This window comes from Ptychodera flava, chromosome 12 (genome assembly GCF_041260155.1).
Source record: "Ptychodera flava strain L36383 chromosome 12, AS_Pfla_20210202, whole genome shotgun sequence".
Lineage (NCBI taxonomy): Eukaryota > Metazoa > Hemichordata > Enteropneusta > Ptychoderidae > Ptychodera > Ptychodera flava.
Window position 1 is genome coordinate 12,770,718 of NC_091939.1, and position 23,051 is coordinate 12,793,768.

Genomic DNA, 23,051 nt, shown 5'->3' on the forward strand with positions numbered 1-23,051 from the left:
ACTAATCATGATTTTAATCACTTTTTTTGAATGTCAGTTTTTCAACCCTTGCCATTTAAGAATGAGGATAGATAATGCAAAATAAAATAGTCGTTTTTTTCTACATATACTCTTCTTTCAAATATTACATTTCAGAAAATAGCGTCAAGTTTTTGACTTAAATTAATTTTTATCATTAATACCAAACTTGAGGTTTTTTACTCCAAATATACAACCCCTTCATCTTTCGAGTAAACTACTTCTACCATACTTAACTTTAGAGCCTCTGCTTTTTGAAAATATATATATGAGGGGGTTTTCTTGTCATCTTTGACGAGAAATATTGCTTTGAAAAAAACTGTGTTAGCAACATGCAGCTCCACCTTAAACGTGCTTTTGGCGGGAAAAACGATACATGAACCTTCGATACGTTTCGAATGGTTAGAACTGTCAGATATTATTGAGGATTGCCCTATTTTGTCATTCTATCTCACACTGTTTCAGCATAACTACTTGTGCAAGGTTAAACATTTCAATCCCTGTTATCAGTTTGCCTTCCATCTGTGCACGGGGAATTAATGACTCGTTTTTCTAAGGCCAAAAATATTTAACGAGACGTATGCTGTTTCGGCCAAATGAAAAATGTTTCCTCGGGCTGTCACATGGCTCCGACACTATATTGGACGCGTTCTTGCAATTTTTATTTGCTATTTATCTTCCATTTTACTCGCTCTGGCGAAACAGAGAAAACACAGAAACTATCTTAACCTTGAAAGCCATGTAGATCGAGCTATAAAATAGGAGGGTCGCCTTACCTGACACACATGCATTCTATTCCCCTTTGCCTTTAGTGAAATGAACGAAGGATAATTGATCCACAAAGTTCTGGTGAAGCAGAGCTCGCAATAATTATGCTTGCAAGCGGGGTATTGAGTAGGGCATACAGTTGGTATTTTCAGTGAAATAAGAGCATCGACAACATACATAGAAATTTCTTATGGAGCGATAAAAAACAATCTTTACTTCAGGCAAGAGAAAACAATTGTTGCTCCTCGGATTTTTGTTGCAAAGCTACATGGGAGGCTTTTTCCTAATTATTTTACAAATCAGCCAAATCTCCCAGTAATTGAACTGTTGCTGGTGACTGTATTTTACAAACTATCCATAAAAATAGAGGCATTATACTTATACAGGCAGTGTTGATAGGCCAAATTCTTGGCATTTCAAGAAAAAAATAAAAGAATCTAAAGATATGCATAAAAATGGCCCAAAATCAGCAAACTAAATGTAGTACTGTCTTTTTAAATGCCCTCGATATGGGGTCTAACGTGTGCGATTGTCATTTTACTTTGAGCCCATGTTTTAGTCTCCTTACCACAGTCCCGACACATTTTACACAATGGTATCACAACACTATGATCTCAGTCAATTTCAAAAAAAAAAGAATCAAAATTGGTTAACTGAAAGTAGAAGCGGTGATTCCGATGAACAATTTAATTATTCGTTCAAGCCTTAACAATTTTAGTAAATTACGGTTACCGGTGCACATAAAATAGGTCAGACGTGGGTCAGCTTCGATATGATATGTATATCAGGTTTCTATATGACATGAAACACGGTATACCTGTCTTTCAGGTAACTAAACCGAGCTTTACAATGCTCGTTTAGGTATTTAAAAATAATGACGCGTGGTTTGACCTTTTGTTATCACCGCGTACAAAGAAAAGACTCGACAGGCATGATAATGTCAACATACACATTTTAAAAGTGTACAACACTTCAACCCCGAGGTTGACATCAATGTATCAGCGATCGCTTATCTTATGGAAGTCAGTAGCGGACAAGAGGTTGTTGATTTGGTTGCCATGGTGATTTCGAAATGCTTTTCGAATATGAGTTATTTTCATATTTGAAAGTTCTATACTTCAATCATCCTTGAAAAGCAATGACGCTCTTGGTTATGCATAATTCACTTCACAAAAAAAAAATCACATAATGAATGTGGTTGATGCAAACTACCTGACGACATCGAAAGAGCATCAGGCCTTTGTTGACGTAGTAAATAGCCCTAACTATGCAATATCTTTTTAAGTTTTAAACGACAACGCCTTATCAGTATTCGCGACAAAATTTAACAAAAATCTAACGACGTGAGACAATACAATGCATTGACGCCATTTTTGTCTTCATGAATAAATTGACGTGTCCGTGTCAGTAAATACTGAATCTTGCATGGACTGGCTTGAGAGTGTATTTAGAATAGTCCTTCGGGAGTTCTTTCCTCGTCTCCTCCTCTTTCCGCCACGTTGTCGTTCAATCTGAAAAGTATCAAGGAAACGTGATGTTTCAAAACTTGTCATGTATGCATGCATGCATACATACATACCATACTTACTTCTTCCATACAGCTTTAACAACATTACTCCCGATCACTCCACGAGGTAAGGCAGAAGGAGAGAGAGAGAGAGAGAGAGAGAGAGAGAGAGAGAGAGAGAGAGAGAGGGGAGAAAGTGGGGGCAGTCAGACAGAGACGGACAGACAGCGGGGAACATACATACATACATACATACATACATACATACATACATACATACATACATAAAGAGAATCTACAGACCAGACATATACTATATAAGAGTGCCGTTTGCATCTCAGAGCGACAAACGTCATACCATACCCACGTGACTTGGTTCATTGACATTTTAAGCGTCTACAGAGGTCTTTCATTCCATTTTTTCATTAGAGAAACAAATTATACCCAATTTCGTATGATGTCAGCCAAAATCTGCATCACACTGATGAGAAATTCAGCCTTTTTAAACAATAAAAGAGATTGAAACTTTAAATGTGCAATGATGCTACAGAAGTCAAGACATTCTGCTAAATTATTTACCATCAGGAAAAAAAAGAATTGTTCTGGTCATCACGCTCATCATATTAAAATCTACGAGTGAAAATCTTTTCAATTTCCTCTCCTTGGTATGGTAAAAATACTAACGATAACTTCTCTAACAAACAGCAAACACACAAATTAAACGATTCACAGTATATTATATCAAACAAGGAAAAAGTAAACTCCATATGCCAAAAATGAAGAGGAAGTATTTTGCAGTCTGTATGAAATACTAGAGACTGGCGTGGTGATCCCGTTCTAAAATGTGGTTAGGGAAAAAGAAAAAAACAAAAAGGAGAAAACCAAATCATATCACTGTATCACTTTTATCGAATGTCAAGCACCAGAAACTAATTTGTACGTAGACTGCACCGGAAATTGCCGGCGAGTGTTGCATAATGATAGAAAAGCGTACCCGTCGGATTGTTCGACACTTCTGAGGTATATCTTACGTTGTTGTGTGCACTTTCAACACTGTTAATGCATTCGTTCCAGCGACTTGGGTTCTACCATACCTATAAGTCACCGCTCTTCGGGGCTGAGCCAAACAAAACTGTACGTAAAATTCATGAAACTCAATTTTGTTTTGGTCGAGTTGAGTATTTTTGTCGCCCCGCCATCGACGTTGAAGCGCTTACATTTGCGTATCCGGCGGACTGAGACTCGTAAAATAATCAAGTGATGTGATTTGGTGAATCACGCTCATAAAATTGTCACTGACGTCGTTGTCTCATCCAACTTCCTTGTGGCAATTTGCTTAAAGTTTTGGGCATATGCCTTACTTTCGATTGCGACACAACTTTAGGGGATTTATAAATGTATTACATCGTCATTTATCAAGTAAGATTCCAGGGGGACAAGACTTTAACGAATTTAGCGGCAACATTATGTATGATGTAGGGTTTGAATTGAATGAACCAGTGGTGTACGCATCCATGATTGGTTCTTCATGCTTTAACAAAAGCCACAGTTTAGCGACACAATGCAGATAGACAGAGCAGACTGTAAACAAACGCTACCTGCACTAGTGTGTTCTCTGTGTACTTCGTCTCAGTTACTGATTTTTTCAAGTTTATACGACCGTGCAGATAAACCTCAAGCAGGGCTCTTACTGAGGCTAACAATGTGGATAATTATCATATTAATGATGCCCATATCGCTCCATCATTGTGACGTTTACCGTAGAATATCAGCATTGATATTATAGAAATAACTGACGACGCGCTGACCATTAACGTTTATTTATGGGCAAGGGCGAGAGGAAAGCCAAAAATTAACCCGAGCCCGTTAATTTCATCATAACATCATATTGAAATTCTGGCGTGGAACGTCAAAAACGGATTTTTGCTCAAGCTGAAATCTCGCGCGTATGCCAGCCGTGGTATATCGCCAATATACCACGGTTCTTTTCGCGTCTCAACCAATCAGATCTCTGTATTTGCACCATCAATATACTGGTATGATATAATTCGTGATATAGCACGGTTGGCACACGCGCTAGCTTTAGGCAAGGGTAAAAGTCCTTGTTTGACGTACAATGCTAGAATTTCACTATACTGTTATGATATAATGGCAATAAACCACACCCAGAGACCGTATACCACGAGATTTTGACCAGTTCACGACATATATACACGAGTGATAGCCAGTGAACAGGTCAAAACCGAGTGGTATACCGTCGGTGGGTGTGCTTTATCGCTTAAATAATCTCTAAGTGAATACAAAGCGTCACGATGGCAAGCTATTGTTTGAGGTTGAGTCACCCCGGCGTCAGCCCTCGGCTATTGTTGATAGTTTCACCATATTATGAATATTTCTCAGCGATCCCAACAATTTCCATTTTCAGCCCCCAAATGGTTGCCATTGGAAACTTCGACAAACAAATGGACATAATTTTTGCTTTATCACACCAGCAATTCCCGGGACTAAAATGTACGCAGCTATTATACTAGTCTTTTTGTGAAACCTGGGGCAATTTGCAGTCTTCATACGTAAATTACTTACCATGGAAACAAGTAGCATACACTTAATAGCAATCATACCCATCCATAATCCGAAAAAAACTTGACTTACACGCGCACGTCATTTTTTTGTTATTTTTTATATAAGATACTCAAATTCTGGATGGTCATTGCAATTAAATCCATCATTATTCCAAATTTAGATTTCAATATATTCATGATTATTGTCGTCTATGTAATAATAATAAAATAAAATAATAATAATAATAATAATAATAATAATAATAATAATAATAATAATAATAATAAATTAGTGATTTTCAATACTATATTATATTATATTATATTATATTATATTATATTATATTATATTATATTATATTATATCATATTATATTATATTATATTATATTATATTGTGTTGTATAGTATAGTATAAAATTGTAGAGTATAGTATGGTTAGGGATTGCTACACCAAGTTTGGTCGATATCGCGTCGTATTCGACTGATGTGTCTTTTATTTGATGAGCTGCGCAGAAACGAGTCAAACTACATTGACGGAAACATTAGGCGAATACGACGTGATATCGACCAAACTTGGTGTAATAATGCCTGTATCCTACATGCACCCTTTGTAGATGACTATTTTCCTATAGACGTTAAAATATTAGCGGCGAGTTTGATAGAATCGACCTTGCTTGTTCCTCAATGTAATAGAAAGTTAGTTGCCATGGAATGATGGCAACCGTATAACTTGTTGACATTATTCCTCAGTGGGGGCCGTTTCACTTAACAGAAAATATTGTGATCCACGAGTAGCCTCCCAGAGTGACCTGCTCTACAGCATCTACATAATGTAGTAGCACTGGCAGTTAGCTTATCTCCAAGAATATACATGTTCTTAGACGCCTTATATGCCGAATTACTATCTGAGAAAGGAATTAGTGAACGGACCAGGGAAAACTTGAGGGTGTGGAGTGAGTATACTAGCCTCTAGCTCTGAATACACAGGCGGTTCTATAGCATTCGATCGCAGGCACCGTTATGCGGCGATGATCCCAGACCAGAGTGCGATCGACACGTCGCAGTGTTCACAGCTAACCAGCGTCGTAACTCGAAAGTTGTTGTACATTTTGTTGCCACACGAATAAAATATTTTATTGGGAATTGCACCGTCTATTCTTCCATTCTCGACACTGGCTTGCCTAAATGGAAGATAATCTTTTTTTTAACGACATACACTAAAATTTTACTTTCTTGGGAGTATCTTATACTTTGTACCGCGGATTCATGTATCACTGAAACTTACACGGAACAACATCATGACTTCTCCGGGTCAGTGTACGAATCGGGAACAAACGACGTGACATCCGGGGTAAGAACAAAGGCAATATCAGCTCAATCTGTTCATTTGAAACTTTTGTCATCATTACTAAGCCATTATTTGCTTATTCTGTCGTTTGCTTACTTTCTGTGTCATTCTTCGGTCATTAATTTGCCAATATTTGGTTATTTGATCATTGTTGTCTCAGAATTCAGTTATCGTTTCCTTAGGCAAACAAAAATTGTTTCTGGTCCTTCACATTCAGCAAAAGTGATGCGGCGAACAGTTTTATTTCTTTCTTTTTTCCTTCCTTTTTTATTCAGTAACAATGCTGGTTTGGCACTATTGATGCAACAGTTATTGTCTTTTATCACTGGCTGCATAACACTCCCGTTTTCTTTTGAGCATTTTGGACATGCAAACAGGAATACCAAGGATAGCTATACTGATGAGTATGTAAAACCCTCCCCCCCCCGAAAAAAGCCATGACGAGCAGGTTCTGAAATGACGTGCTCGGTAACCGGAAACGATCTCTTTTTTGGCCTCATTCTGCTGTTATCATTTCATTATTCAGTGCAGAAGAGTTTCTTTTAAATTATATCAGCATGATTATGCCGTTATTTGATTGGTTGCACGCTTGTTACTATGTCATCATTTGGTTATTCGTTTGCTCATATTTGACAATATACAGGTTATTATCTGAATATTTAGTTGTTATTGTGACATTAGCTAGTACTGATGTTCTTCTTTGAAACGTATCTCTATCATTATTATGTCATCATTTAGTTATTTTGTTGTATTTTGCCGTGCCTATGTTATTATTATTCAGTTAACCATTTACTTACAGGTACTTGTTTTCTTTTTTTCTATTTTCTTTAGTATATCGATAATGTTATTGGTGACGTGTTTTTCACGAGGATTGAGTCACTTTTTGATTATTTTGCTATTATTGTGTCGTTATTTGGTTATTTCCTTTTTTCTTGCCTTTACCTTATAGGCCTATTCAGTAATTTTCTTACTTTCGAACATATGTTATGATGACGTCATTATTTGGTGAGTATGTCGTCGCGTGATTATCTTGAAATAATTATTTGGATTAGCTTTGACCTACCTTTGCATATCTCAGAAACTCCCAAGATTAGAAGTATGGGTTCGGTAAGATATTGACCCATGTGGAACAAAAAATGTTTCCCCATTTTGGGGATGACCTTGGATTACCTTTGACCTGTTTTCACACATCGTTTGAGCCACACAGGCAAGAGCTTTAATTTGTGTTGACTTTTGATGAGTATGGGAAAATATTTTTTTCATCAGTTTTTCCATGACCTTTGGTAACCTTTGACCTACTTTCGTGGATCTCAGCAGGTGCAGCAGGTTTAGCTTTGAAATAAAGTGGCATGAGATATCTTGTCTCTTACATAATTGATATACTTCATTATTTATGTGCATACCTAATTTGAGGCTAACAAATTGGGAAAGAGGACGATTTTCTCTTGCCCATGGAACTGTATCATTATTTATGTGCATACCTAATTTGAGGCTAACAAATAAGGAAAGAGGACGATTTTCTGTTGCCCATGGACCTGTATAGGGTCACTATTTGTTTTAAACTTTTGGGGTGACCTTTAGCCTACTGTTGGGTATTTCAGCAACTTGATCTTGCACACCTTGTATATTTCCTTTTCTTATTCAAACAAAACTTTGTGACATCTATAGTTATGCTGTAAAAAGTTCATTTTACTGATTTGCACTTATGCTCTAAATCTAATCATTCAACGCTGTTTGTTGTTGTTGTTGTTGTTGTTGTTGTGATGATGGTGGTGGTGGTGGTGTCAACATCGTTCTTGGTGATTTACTTTTTGCCATCGTTTTGATCGCTTTTACACTGCTATCTGGCCTTGCACTTCATCAGCAACAGCGTGCTCGTCGGTAAAACCTCGTTCATCACACCATGGTCACTGAGCAAGCACCAATCAAACTTGTCGCGCCCATGGTCACAGGAGTTACAAAGACTGATTTAAGTACCACTCACCTGGTATCATCTCCATCTCTTGTTTTCACTGAACTGTAAATATGAAAGACATAGATTAATTCAGGCGATTGAATAGAAAGGAGCGAATGGCAGAAAGGCTGACTTTTTCGTCTGGAAAATATATTCATGAAGTGATGAGTAAGCTGTTCTTTTAGGTTGTGGAACACTCAATCGATTTTTTCCGAGGACAGATGGGGTTGGACGTTTGAGAGAAATAAAAAAGCCAACATCACGGACAAATATTAAATAAAGACTAGTGTTCATTTTGAAACTTCCCATCCGGACGTTATTATCGAGTCAGGCATCTGATTCTGCAATGCGCATGTTTTTGCCGTAAAAGGGCCTATTGTTTTACGACAACAGTCATAAAAATCAAATGAAAAATAGAGCCATCCTTCGTTCGCTCACGACCAACTGTGAAAAAGTATGTAATTTAATGCAAAACGACCCTTGCTACCTGTCTTGAGGCAATGGACTCTTGTATCCCTCTTTCGATAGAAGAAAATACGTAGTGATCAGCCCCTTTCCCTGAAAAAAAAACATATTTAATATGTCATTCATTCTAATTTTCTGCTGCCTGATAAAATAAACAAGTAGCGTTATTTGGTTACAATTTAAATGGTACAGTGCGTTAAGGAAAATAAAAAAAAACATTGCGATCCCGTCGTTGCTACTGGAGAACGAGGAACGATTTTGAGCAAGTCCACCATTTGCAAAAGCTGAAAATGTTTCAAATATGAATCTTATCGAAGACAGGTCACGACATGCGACATGCGAGTTTTTTAAACTGCGATCTGCAGTTGGGTTAGTATTAGGGTGAGTGTTAGGGCTAGTGTTAGGGCACAGGCGCTCCTTAGCTGGGTAGTCTGTTAAGGAGATCAATTTTCGGATCGATCTATTGATGCCGTAGTCGATATGCCCCGCCACTGCAACCTAAATACGAACCTAAATACTGAAACCAAAATACTAAGTTCGTATTTAGGTTGCAGTGGCGGGCATATCGACTACGGGATCAATAGATCGATCCAAAAGACTACCTGGCTAAGGAGCGCCTGTGTGTTAGGGTTAGGGTTAGGGTTAGGGTTAGGTCGCAGATCACAGTTTAAAGACGCAGGAACCCTACCCCTAACCCTAACCTCTAACCCTAATCCTAACACTAACCCTAAAGGCAGATCGCAGTTTAAAAATCTCGCATGTCGCATGTCGTGACCGGTCTTCCATAGAATCTAGCTCTGAAGTGCAAGAAACTACTTAGTATTTCTTTTATCACAGTTCCTCAGTGCTTTTATAGATCAACCGGAGCCACTCTATTCCCCTTTTTATCACTTCGGTTGTCTCGGAGTTCAGTGAGCCCCGTCCTTGTTTTCATTTGTGTTTTGTGGATGATGAGAGGATGGATTAAGAGAGGGAAGTGCGCGATAAAATAGCATCCGAAAACGACTTGAAGGATGAGTCAGTTAATATTACTAAATCAAAGTGCGCGACAAAATAGCATCCGAAAACGACGTGAAGGATGAGTCAGTTAATATTACTGAATCAAAGTGCGCGACAAAATAGCATCCGAAAACGACTTGAAGGATGAGTCAGTTAACATTACTGAATCAAAGTACCGAGAGTTTAAAGGTGAAAACTGTGATTCTCTTGGTAAGATTTCCATGATTGCTGCTGCTTACAGAAGCAGAAAAGGTGGGACGTCAACGTCAAACGGTGTCTCGCCTGCCGTTGCCTTGTTTCAAAAATTTAGCAGCAACACATTTAAAAGGCAGTGCCATTGCTCTGAATCAAAGGAAATGCGTAACACATTTAAGGAGTAGAGCCCACCACTCCCAACGGAAGGTCGTTCTTACCTTAACGTTGATTTCACCTCGGACTTTCGTATGGTAACGCACATTTAGGTCGCTGAGTGCACAGTATGTCTGTTTGCTGATATGAATGTGAAATGCTGAAAGTAAGAAATTAGGGGAGAACATTATTCGCTTTCTATGTCCAACAATGACGATTGTGTTTTCTCCCAATTGTACTAAAGGCAAAGTGCTGAATATCTGTCTATTTGTGCCATTTATTCTCTCTATAGGATCATTGTGAAATTTTTTTTTTGAAATTCTGTACATTGAAATACATTGAAAATTTGTATTAATTACAAAATTGGCAAATGTAAAATTGACCCCAGACTAAGTTTGCAAAATGTGACCCTCTCTGAAGGCAGGTTTGTAAAAATGACCCTCCCCTCATAATAACTGAAAGCTTCCTTATTTTCAGCGAAGGTTTTGTGTCAGGCGACGTGACAATTTATGATGTTCAGACACGTGACTTCCTGGCCATTCACTGCTGTTGGCGCTTTTAATAGCCACGATCGTGTGCTGGCAATTTTGACAACATATCCAATTTGATGGTTCAAAACCTCGGGGAACTTCAGACTCAACAATGGCGGGACACGCATCCGTCAAGGATTCAGCCCTTATGTTTATTCTTACGGTTACAATGTTAAGCTATTGGAGTCGGAAAAAATCCTAGTAGAATTGAAATTAAAATTTCTCAAGTCACTCTTTGTATCTGATCAATACTCAATACCAGCAGCAATTGCAGTTGTAAAACACTTTGGGAACCTATCAGGACTACAACTAAATGTCACCATTAGGAAAATGTAAAGATCGAAATGATGAATCGCAGAGTTAACTTAGCTGTCAGCTTCCATAAAATCCTGAGGTATATATTTCGGATATGATCATGCAAAATTAGTCCTTTCAAATTGGGAGAGAATAGAGACTCAAATCAAATCTAGAAATATGGGAAAGTGGAAATATAACACTGCATGTTAAAATTAATAAAATCCCTAGCAATACCACCGCACTTATTTTCTATGACAACGCTTGGATGTCCAGACAGATCAGTCGCTTATTTTACAATTTTTATCGCACAATGGCACTGACAAAATCAAAACGACGATAATCGGAGAGTACAAAAACGGAGGACTGAACACGCCCGATATTTTTATTTCACAAAAGTCTTGATATGCATCTTCGATACGTGGTTTATGTACTAGTGATAATGCTAAATGGAATGTTATACCTTTTAAAAAATTGGAACTGTTTGGGCCAGATCTCTTGATCTCAGGCTTCCATTTTAATCATCGAAATAGCGTTGTATTTCCACATATCAAATATTGCCAATTAGAACATTACAGGAATATCGTTCATGTATGGCATGAGACTGAAAGGGGGATATTTGATCCTGCCGAACCCTATGCACCTTGGGCAGTAGAATTATGGGGAAACGAAAATATTTTGTGTAATGGTCATAGCCTATACTTTCAGAACTGGATCGACTCAGGCATCGTCTTTGTGAATGACATCTTAGACAGAGATACAGGTTCTACCGATGCAAATTACATTTTATGGAAATTTAATGATAAAAGAAATTGGATATCTGAGATGATTATTGTTACAAAGGTCAATACCTTCCATCTTGAACAGAACATTTGCAGAAACGCGGATTGATTTCCTTCATAATTCCCTTAATTTTCATAGGAGGGGAATCTGTATTCCACGAAACCTTTCAAAATTAACTTCAGAACTATTTTATTCAACCCTCTTATCAAAACATTCCAATAGCCGATACATTTGCAATCAATATATTACATTTTATACTCCCTCTCAATGGAATAAAATATGGATTCATCCAACTATCGGACTCAGGGCTGACAGAAAGCTTGCAGAGTTTGATTTCAAAAGTTATGCACAATATCCTTCCGCATGGCCCAAAATCTTCTAGGTTGGAGAATTGAAACAAGTAAAACTGTTTGTAATTTGACTGATTTATACTAATAATTGTTTCGAAATTGCAAAAGGGTTCGGACTCTTTTGGAAGCAGATCAATTTTTTTACCGACAAAACTTGTACAAATACTTGTAGATTTACATATCATTGTATAAGGTTATGAACCACTTCGTGAATTGTTATTGATTAGTTGTTAATTTGATGATCACGCTAGCTTGCAAAGTATTTTATTTTTTCTTCATGGGTTTATTTTAGAAAAACAATGAATGCTAAAAATCGCTGTTATCGTACGATGTATTTCAAAGCTATCTACATTTCATTTATGTGATTCAAAACTATAACAATTATCTAGAGTTCTTTGTCTTTTGGAAAAGAATACATAGATGTATGTAATTTAAGATAAGATTACAGAGGATAATAGATAGTGCAATACCAATGACTGCAAATAGATGACTCTATTTCCTTCTTTAACAATTAATAATATATGTAAAAAGCAATGTACAATCTTGATGACAGAATATATATATATATATAATATATGTGATATATATATATATATATATATATATATATATATATATATATATATATATATATATATTATATATATATATATATATATATATACACACAACTGAGTTGATCAGGATAATCTAAAATATTACATTTCCACTACAAATTTGTTTCGTATAGGCTGCAGAGCCGCCTACACTCATCGGGTGGCTGTGATCGACTGAAACTTTAGGCGGGAAACGTTTCCCGCCTAAAGTTTCAGTCGATCACAGCCACCCGATGAGTGTAGGCGGCTCTGCAGCCTATACGAAACAAATTTGTAGTGGAAATGTAATATTTTAGATTATCCTGATCAACTCAGTTGTGTATTTAGCTCTACTCTAGTATTGAGCACTCTACTCCAGCTGATCTTGAACTAAACAAGTATATATATATATATATATATATATATATATATATATATATATATATATATATATATATATATATATATATATAGTTAGTTAGTTAGTTAGTTAGTTAGTTAGTTAGTTAGTTAGTTAACAAAAACAAATGCGCGACAAGTAGTCCGATGCGCTTACAATTCATATGACTGTATAGGTCTGACTTGGCGAGTGTATCATGGTAGCAGTGTATACACTTTAATGCCATTCTTTGAACTGGTTTTTGATATCAGCCCTTAGGATGCACAATAGACCTCGGAAGGATGCACTGAGTGTCGCACGTGCGCAACTGATCACGACCTGGCCAGCTTGATGGCCACAGGATACTCTGAACAACGTGACTTCAACTTCTACTCACGTTTCCCTGTGGACTCCATCCGGGACGCCATGTTGACCGTGTCTCCAAACAGGCAGTATCGCGGCATCACCAGTCCAACCACGCCGGCGACAACTGGCCCAGAATGGACTCCGATGCGAAGCTGAAGCTTGTCTCGTGGGCGGTGGCGTATTTTAAAGTGGGTAACCGTACTCAACAAATCTAAAGCACAATTTGCAATTTCAGCGGCATGGCGGTTGCCATTTCTCTGAGGGACACCCGACACTATCATGTACGCATCTCCGATCGTTTCAACCTGCGAAGGAAAATTTGCAATAAAAAGAAAAAATCAGAGCTGTCAGAAAGAGATTTGGTTGTTCTCATTTTTAAATATGCTTTTACACTTCCTTTGTCGTGACGTGTGCTGAATAATTAATATTTATATGTATGTTTATGTCTGTGTGCATGCCTCTATGTGTAACAGTAGCCTGGGTCACGGTACCTTTCTTTTTGAATAATACTATAAACGTCTTCAGCTGACAGTCTGATTTTCATGTGGTCGTGTCCACTGTTGTTGAGTGTGGACCAGCAAACATCATTCGGGACTCACCGCTACGGAATCGTGAAGATCCCTAAATTAAATGTAGTTAAGGTAATATGCGCCTCGAAAGTGAAAGACCTAAACCTTTGTTCAAAATTTCCACAGTAAAAGCTTCAATTATTCTCTTACCAAATAAAAAATCAGGGGTCATAGTGCAAAGTTTGTTACTAAGGAAACGAAATATCAGACAATTACCGATATTTGAAATTCAAAATGGTTGCCACCCCTGCGTTAACTCTATAGGGGAAAATAAAATTTTTGATTTTCGAGAAATTAAGATGATGAAAGTTTTTCTTACTCCAAGAGCTTTAAAATAAGCCGCCACAACTAGTAGACGAGAAAAACAACTATTAAAAATCCACAAACGACTATCAAGTCATTTATCAATTCAAAGTATGTCACATAAAACGGATTGTCGACAATGGCAATCGCGGACAAAAACGTGATTAGGTATATAACAGTTCACTGTTGATAGAGGATTTTACCTAAAGAAACATTCACTTACCTTATAAACATCATGGTTTGAAATGATCGCGTCAAAACAGCTGTAAAGATCATTCAAAAAATCGACAACCTGTAAATAACAGAGGGGACGCTCTGTTAAAGGTATACAGTCACCAGTAATCTAAATGCCCATATATGGTCAAAGGGGCGTTCCTTGGTATTCAAAATGCCCATGTGAGGGCGCTGTTTTTAAAAAGCGGCCACCAGCTTAAAATCTGTGATTGGTTAGATTTTCTCTTTCCGTGGTAACTGTGGCAAAATTGGAACAGGTGACAGTATACCTGTAAGGTAGAATGCGCCTAGGGGACAGGTATTTCGACTCTCAAACTTTTACAATTTTTTTCTGATTTACCACTTGTGGGGGCTTAATTTAAAGCTCTTGGTGTGAGAAAAAATTCATCGTCTTAGTTTTTCTAAAATTGAAAAGTGATATTTTTCTCCATAGAGTTAATACAGCCGGGGATAGCGGCCTTTTTGAATTTCAAATATCGGAAAATCTTGGGCAATTTGTTTTTCCAGTAACAACATTTGCACGGTGACCCCAAAATTTTTGATCTTGATTTTGAAAGAGAATGGTTGAAATATAGCTTAAGGAAAGCTTGGGCAAAAGTTCAAGTCATTCACTTTAGAGACGCGTACTATCTTAAGGTAATATGGGCCTCGAAATTGAAAGATTTAACTTTTGCTCGAATTTTCCGTGCATTCTGTAACTTTAAACCCTTCCTTTCGAAATAAAAAAAATCAGGGCTCGCCTTTCAAAATTTGGTACTGGAGAAACTAATTACCCGATTTTCACCGAAACCATCAAAATAGCAGCCATACCATACTCTATGGAGAAAAATTCATAAAATTACACCTGTAAAAACTATAGTTACTCCGAGAACTTCAAAATAAGCCATCACAAGAAACCAAGAGAACATTGTATAAAGTTAGTACGAATATGTCCAAGAGGTGTATTCTATAAACGCTCAACTGCCGCAAATTAGTCCCCCCCCTCGCATTATTTCATGTGACTGGGTCTAAGCTTCATTTAGATGCATAATTAAACCGACACTCTCTCTCTGTCCTGCAGATTTTTTCATTTCGTATACGGGCCACGTACTGTCTACACATTTCTGATTGTATAATAGTTCTTTACAGTTGTTTGAGATAAAGTTTCCTTATCATCGTCCTCGCCACCGGGCCGTCTGTGAGCCCCCCCGTAAACATACACTAGTGATGCGGACTAGGGCTAATCTATGTAGGTTCATTCTGATACGACGATTTATGTCTCTCTCACGGCATTGTCTTAATTTATCATCATGGAAGAGAAACGTTGCTGATAAACACAAAGGGCACGCATTGCTTGAGATACCGAACAGAGAGTACGCTTGACTGAGGCTCTTCGTCGTAAAACTGACAGTAGGTTTAGGTTAATTTAGTGACACAAGTTACAGACATACGTTCGCGGAGATGCAGTTCCCTATAGGTACCAAAATGCAGCAAAAGTGGTGCACGTGTTACTAGCAAAGGCTCACAGAATTATTTTTGGAAACGGAGTACGAACCTGTATGGGAGTACTCTCTGACGCTAATGTCGTAAAACCAACAATATCGGAAAAGTAGACAGTGGCGGCGTCATAGTTTTGAGGATCGACCATGTTACCAATTTTCAACTGTTCGGCGACACTCCTAAAAGTCAAAGGAAGTACATCCCAATTAAAGTTGCATGCAGATATTTTGCTGACAATTTTTTTGCAAGTAAGGGTTATACGATGAAACCGTAGCAAATTTTCATGGGTTAGAAAACTGGACTGGAGCTTACTATAATATTGGGAGGCCTTTCTGAAACAAACGAACAACGCAGGTCCTATTATTGCATTTTACTGAAAGCTGGTATGATAAATCCGCCCTAAGTGAAAACAGAGACTAAATCAATAAAACAAATCTTGTGCTCCGGTCGATGACATTTACTTACGGTCTTGCACAGCCTAAACTCTAAACGCAGTGTTTTGGCCTCAGACTTCGTTTTGCCTTCGCCAAAGGCAAAAAGACCTCTGAGGCCAACACACTCCGTTTAGAGTCAACACGATTGGAACTAATTTTGGATAATTGATTGATCATATCTTTCAAATTTCTCAAAAGTGTTCGGTGCTCGATAGCTGATTGTTGCAATATTACAAATTACTCATAAAAACAAGTGTGTAACGTAAAAAGAAAAGCAGATGAGCTTACATTTGCAGACTAAATCGACATCAATTTACCATCCAATTATCCCAGCTTAGTTCCAATTGTGTTAGTCTAGGCTAGGTCTTGCACAGCCTGAGGACGGATTGTGAGTAGGTAATGCGAACATATCCAATCTTTCAAAATGGTTGTGTGACCATGCACTGAGAGACACGTGGACACATTGACTGTTTGTTACATCACGGTGTAAATTCTTGAAAACACGGAGGACGAGTAAAAATGCTCACTTACGGTGGCAACATACGGTACAGTAGTCGGTCAGTCTTCCTCTTCTCGTCCAAAAGTTGCTCTGTTCGTTCCTCCACGATGTCCTCCAAATTATTTGAATACTTCTCCATCATATTCAAAATGTTGTCCATGATGCTGACGTTCCTATGAAGAGATATAGGGTTCTATGGTGATGAGAAGAGACAAATTTAAAGAGGGGCGGTCGTCGGAACTGCGCGTGTGCGGCTCTCTTGTTTATAAACAATGTATTTCATGCCTGATATCTATATGCATGACTTCGACATAGCTGCAACATATACATTTTACGATATTCATTGTTAACAAGCATGTTTCAACTTTCATATCAATCGCCAACGTACCCTAGATACAGTATTGACATCGGTCGTAGGGGTCCCTGGCAACCTTTGAGCAGAGTTCCGACGACCACCTCCCTTTAACCAGGCGTGGATTGAGGCATTTTATTAGCACGGAACGTTCCTCAGGGACGGGTTTTAGGACTCTTTAAATCATAAATTCTTTCAGGGGTAAGGCTTTGTAGGCTAATTCAAAAACTCGTAGAAAAAAATGAAAGTTTCATCATTTTCTCCCTTTTGTAAAAAAGTCAAATACGTAGCAATTTCTCAAAGAGTCAATATAAACGCGATTGGAATTAATTTTGGAGAATTGGATTTCATATTATTCAAATTTCTCAAAAATTATATGTGCCCTATAGATGAACGTTGTAATATTACAAATAACTCATAAAAAACAAGTGTATTACTTAAAAAGAACAGCAGATGAGCTTACATTCACAGAATCAACCGACATTACATCACGATCCAATTATCCCAAATTAGTTCCAATCGTGTTTATAGAGAATATTAGTAAATTTAAGATAATTTATTCCTCTACTTAAAACTTTCTTGAAGTCGAAAGAGACTGTAACAGTTGTTTGTTATATCAAAATATGTGGAAAGAGTGAAGAGGGCTTAATTTTAGCGGTTCTGTTACCTTCAGATGGTCCGCTAAATTTACTGTATGGGTTCTCAATTACTATTCAGCCAGAAGTAGTTTCTAAACTTAACGTTTATCATACGTGGCGGTGACCGGTACCTTAATATACCCGCTACCTATTCTCACCGGATTCTCAATTTCTATTTACAAGTACAGTGTATCATTGCATACTCACTCTCCACCGCATATGGTTTTGATTCTGGATCGAATTTTCGCGGTATAGGGTCGGTCCTCCGGGTTCTCAGCCCAACACGTTACCATGAGATGGAGAAGGTCCTCGCCCATCTCCTGCATGTGTGTGCTGGCCTGTATGACAGGACGGTAAGGTGTACTCTCGCCGTTACGAATACGGTTGACAACATCTGTGGAAGCAAGGAAGTTTACATGCGCGATCATGTCGTTGGTTGGGAAACACGTAAGGGCTGCTCCAAACGTACGGGCGCTCAAAACAAGTCAAAGTCCGCCATGTGTCATTTTTGGCTCACGTGTTCACACACCTGAGCTACTGTCGTAGCGATGCCTGTCTGTCTGTCGGCCTGTCTGTCCGTCTGTCTGTCCGTCTGTCTGTGGGCCCGATATCTCAAAAACGACTCATCAGATCAGAATCAAATCCGGTACATGCAATCATTCAGTTTACAAATGGCATTTCAGCCAATTCCTACTTTGCATATTTAACTTTCCTAATTAGGGATATATACCGGGATTTACATGATCAAAGTTGGCAATACATGCTATGTACATTGATGATATCAGATTAAAACAATATCGTCAGTCATTTTGCATTTTCATGTCAGCTAATTTATAATTTGAATATCTAATAAGCATTCACAGTTTTTCAGATATAGCTTGAAGGACTTGATCAAAGGCAATTACACTTGCTATATAAAGTGTTGATACAATGACAGCAGTATAAGAAATTTAGTATTTTTACTTTAGCTAATTACATATTTGTATACTTAATGACCTTTAATCTGTGGTGAATATTGTTCATGATGTTGATCATAACAGTTTCCATGAAGTTGCAAACATGTGGCAAAAGTTTAAATTTACACACAACTGCAATATATAATGAAACACGTCATCATTTCCAGTTCGTCTCTGGTATAATTTGATGGCATTTATATGACAGCACGGAACAACCAGTGGGGAAACACCAAGAATATCTGTACAACATTTCAAGAGCAAAATCTGAAATTACTTTCATGATGATCTGTGTGTTCAATTTGATATACCTATGCCGTCTCAAAGGTGCATACATTTTACGTAGCCTTGTATATTTACATAAACCAATAACGCCCTTCTTAATTATTAAACAGTTTTCAATGCGATCATCTAGACAGAAAATACCGATTCATCAACTTGGTGGTAGCATTAAATTCACCGTTAACTCGGTTTTTTTTTTAATTGCTTTCCGATGCTACATAATGGCCTTCATTAATCAGGTCGTAAATTTACTGAATTTTAATGTTTTTGCCTTGAGGTTTAAAAGAAACGCTAAAAGCGCTTGTTTTTGATATTATGCTTTGCCCAGAAACAACCAGGATGATGGTCACTTGTATTATCTAGCGTCTTTGTCCATTTTCATTTCTTTTTTACGAAAACGACATATATAGCCCTGAAGCGAGGACCCTCTTGTTAGTGTGGATGGCAATGTGATTTTAAACTGCATCAGATATCTGTGTTTGAGTTTGAAACTAATAAATAAATAAGCTCTACGGCTTCAGAAAAATTCGTCTCACTCACTGAAGCCTAAAAGTTGTCCTTCGGTTATATTATATCGCAGATGCCTGTGATTCTAAGTATCATATTGCCGCTGAAATGTTTCGAGCGCCCGTGCTAAAATATTACAAATGCCCTTGGCAGTTTATCCAAATGAAATATCTTCTTAAGATCTATTTCTGTGAAGTGTTTGTCACACTCAGTTTGTCATAAGCAGCTATTCCACTTAAAACGCTACCTAGTCGTCTGACACACTATTTGACGAGAATCTGTGAACGCTTTCATAGTGATTGAAGTTGATAAAATCAACACCTGCTACACCATAATAAGGTTAAGATGAATAAAAAATTGCAGAAATAGGTTTAATATGTTCGTCATACAGATATCCACTAGGAAGAACGACAAAGACGTGGCATCTTGTGGAGGTTGACTGTAGCATGTAAAGAGCTCTGTGTACTTGAGAGATGGACTTATTGCTCAACTGTATTAGTATATTGTGTTGTACTGTTGTGAATTGCCCACGCTAATCCATGGACCGGCGTTCGCGCTTGTTTGTATTTGACGGGAAACTCAACAATTAAAGCCTGTTCTTAAGAAGACAACTAACAAAATGATTATCCGTTTGGCTTATTCATCTCCTGAAGCATAATTACTTTTTTAAAAAAAACCTTATTTTTGCTGGTAATTTTGAAACCACCTGGTTTGAATGACAAATACTAGTTCATAGAACGAAAACGATGAGCATATCCCATTACTTCTTCAGTTGTTCAATATCATAACGCTGCCACTGAGAACGATCTCAAACATCATTACATTGTCTCAGGCTAACTATGTTATCCTCCCAACATACGTATGCCATTTAAATAAACATTTGGGTCAGTCTTCAAAAATTCAGTAAATCAGCATTCGCTGAGTGCTTTTTCAAGTTGGAACGTTTAGATTAAGTTTTCCTGGTTCAATTATTTCTCTGTTTGATATCGATATGTATTTTAAAGTATTAACACAATGCAGTTCACCTTGAAACTTGAAACTTGTAATTAGACTTTTTAAAACATTTCGGACAGAACTCTTGAACATAATTTTACAATTTGTCATTTCCAGGGTTATGTGTGATCGAAACAAAAAATCTTTAATTTGGTAGTTTTAGCAAATTATGCGATATTTTAGCTTACCTCGTGGTGTAATGTGGTCGAATGCATATGGACGAGAGCGTTCTGTAATCTCAAACAAAATGATGCCAAAACTGTATATATCCCCTTTTTGGGTCCCACATGCAGGCGGAAAATTCATTCGTAGAATTTCTGGTGCTGTCCAGAGCTTGCCTAAAGGGTAGGAAAAGTATACCTTAAGTAAGTAGCCCTGCCTGTGAGACGGAACTACCCACTTTCGATATTGCGATTACATAAAATTCGACATTGAGATTACATAAAATGAGTGTCTTAGTGATATCGACACACGTGACCGTCATAGTGAAAGATGTCAATTTTTGGAATCAACTGTAGAAAAATCCGTATTTGTAGGCCCTCTATGCAAATATAAGTTTTGGACCTTTAGTGTCTTATCTTTAAGTTAAAAGTTGTTTTTACGTAAGAATTTATCATGCTCGTCCGCGTTGACATCTTGCGTCTGCCCCTGCAGGAAGCTAGGTAGACCGTAATCCGTGATTTTCACAACCCATCTACTGTCTATCAGGCAGTTGGACGATTTCAAGTTGCCATGGGAACCGTTCCCGTGCTTGCTCTTGTGTAGGTATTCCAATCCCTGCAGATAGGCGGTCAAGACCACAGAATAAAAATGATTGCACAAACGTAACATGGTTACACAGGCGTTGAGTTGCAGTGAACGTTCGGGTGATTTGTAAGTTTAATAGTTTACAAGTATACAGTATCGGCGATCTATCACACTTGCATGTCAAAGAGGTTCTTCAACTTGAAGGAAACTCATTTTGCATGTTTTGTACACCAACTCTTAGGCACAAAGGATGATAAAAACGCACGGCAAACGAAACTCGTAGCGTTTAACGTCTTATCCCTCCCCTTGCCATAAAAGATTTCAAAGTGTGAAATTCGAACGACGCAATTATGATTTGGACTTCCCCTAGAAAAGATGTATATCTGAAGTAGATTGTTCGAAATTGTTTAAACTGCTATCAAGATTGGTCAGCCACTCGTGGGAGGGGAGAAGTGGCTTATTTGAAGTTGGTTGACAAACTTAGTTTTCACAGGCTAATTTTTATGAATATCGAAAATTTAATTTTCCAAATATAGTTAACACAAGGATGGCGGCCATTTTGAATTTCAAGAATCGGTAAATATGAGGTAATTTGTTTCTCTGGTTCCAAATTTTGCACGCTAACCCCTGATTTCTATTCTTGATTTCGAAAGGCTTGGTTTAAAGTTTCCTCACGGAAAGTTTTAGCAAAAGTTTAAGTCTGCTATTTCGAAGTGCGCACTACCTTAACGACAAACGTTTGAAAACAAAATCAATAGAGTATTTGGGTGTCATGCAAAATCCATAGTTTCCTACGCATTGCCGTGGCATACAGTTAGTGCGAATCGGTACAAAAGCGCGCAATCATCGAAATAATGCTACCGCCTCACCCCTCGTTCCCAATTACTCAACAAGGTCATTTGTCACACGCGTAACTGAATAATCGACGACCCGCATTGTGACTTCTAAAACACACCTGTACGCTTTCTTTCTCCTGATTGTTATTCTTGATTTTGTAAGAGGGTGCTTGAAAGTTTCATGGTTTGAGTTTGAGCAAAAGGTTAAATCTTTTGCTTTCGAGGCGTATACTACACGGAGGGGACAAAGTTGTTCTTTCTTTACCTTTTTGTGATATCAAGAAAACATGTATCAAGAAACATGAAACACCAGCACAAAGTCACTCAGTGTACAAAATGACGACGGTACATAACTGCAAAAGCGTCAAAAATTACACCTTTACTGAATACAAGCAGACGATTCCGTTTGTGATCATCAGACAAAATGGAAATGTTGTACACTAATGATTTTTTTCGATTTGATTTTTAGGTACAGACGTAAAGAGTTTCACTGAATATTTAATCTTGACAGGCTGCAAGCAGAGTTGACGTTGTGTGCAGTTGTTTCAGCATGATTAAAGAAGTCAAACAACACAAACTACTTTTCATATCAAACTAAATTCGTGGAAAAAAACTAACAATGCGCCGAGATGAATTATAATCGCAGGACTTCGTTATTGCAGGTAAAAGGCCTACTGTGTAACATAAAACGTGATTTGTATGGCTGTTACCTTACATATAGCGGTTGAGCTACGACGTCACGAATACTTGCAATAGACCCACTCAAAAAATAATAAATGTCACAGAGGTTGCCTTACCTTCACGATATCGTTGAAAAATGAAACTTTGAAAGCGCGGTCTAGTTTTATGTCATCGTTTTCCAGCAAGTCCTGTCGAGAAACATAAGACCACGCTTACGTCAATGGCGACTGAAAGGGTAATTTGGGTCGAGTGACGGTTGTTTTTCACGTTTTTGTCAGACTAGGGATTGAACAACT

The 23,051-nt window shown here is 37.7% G+C and overlaps 1 protein-coding gene across 1 annotated transcript in view; it reads right to left on the bottom strand.

The window, feature by feature from the left end:
- LOC139146043 (atrial natriuretic peptide receptor 1-like) overlaps positions 1-23,051 on the bottom strand; it is a 45,553-nt gene continuing 22,502 nt past the window's right edge. Inside the window, exons 6-17 of the mRNA XM_070717490.1 lie at positions 22,872-22,943; positions 21,094-21,268; positions 20,680-20,829; positions 17,964-18,150; positions 16,799-16,939; positions 15,889-16,012; positions 14,344-14,412; positions 13,280-13,553; positions 10,037-10,131; positions 8,647-8,717; positions 8,190-8,222; positions 1-2,297 (exon numbers count right to left, since the gene is read on the bottom strand). Coding sequence (XP_070573591.1) covers positions 2,234-2,297; positions 8,190-8,222; positions 8,647-8,717; positions 10,037-10,131; positions 13,280-13,553; positions 14,344-14,412; positions 15,889-16,012; positions 16,799-16,939; positions 17,964-18,150; positions 20,680-20,829; positions 21,094-21,268; positions 22,872-22,943 — 1,455 coding nt within the window. The 3' untranslated portion in view covers positions 1-2,233. The remainder of the gene's footprint in view (positions 2,298-8,189; positions 8,223-8,646; positions 8,718-10,036; positions 10,132-13,279; positions 13,554-14,343; positions 14,413-15,888; positions 16,013-16,798; positions 16,940-17,963; positions 18,151-20,679; positions 20,830-21,093; positions 21,269-22,871; positions 22,944-23,051) is intronic.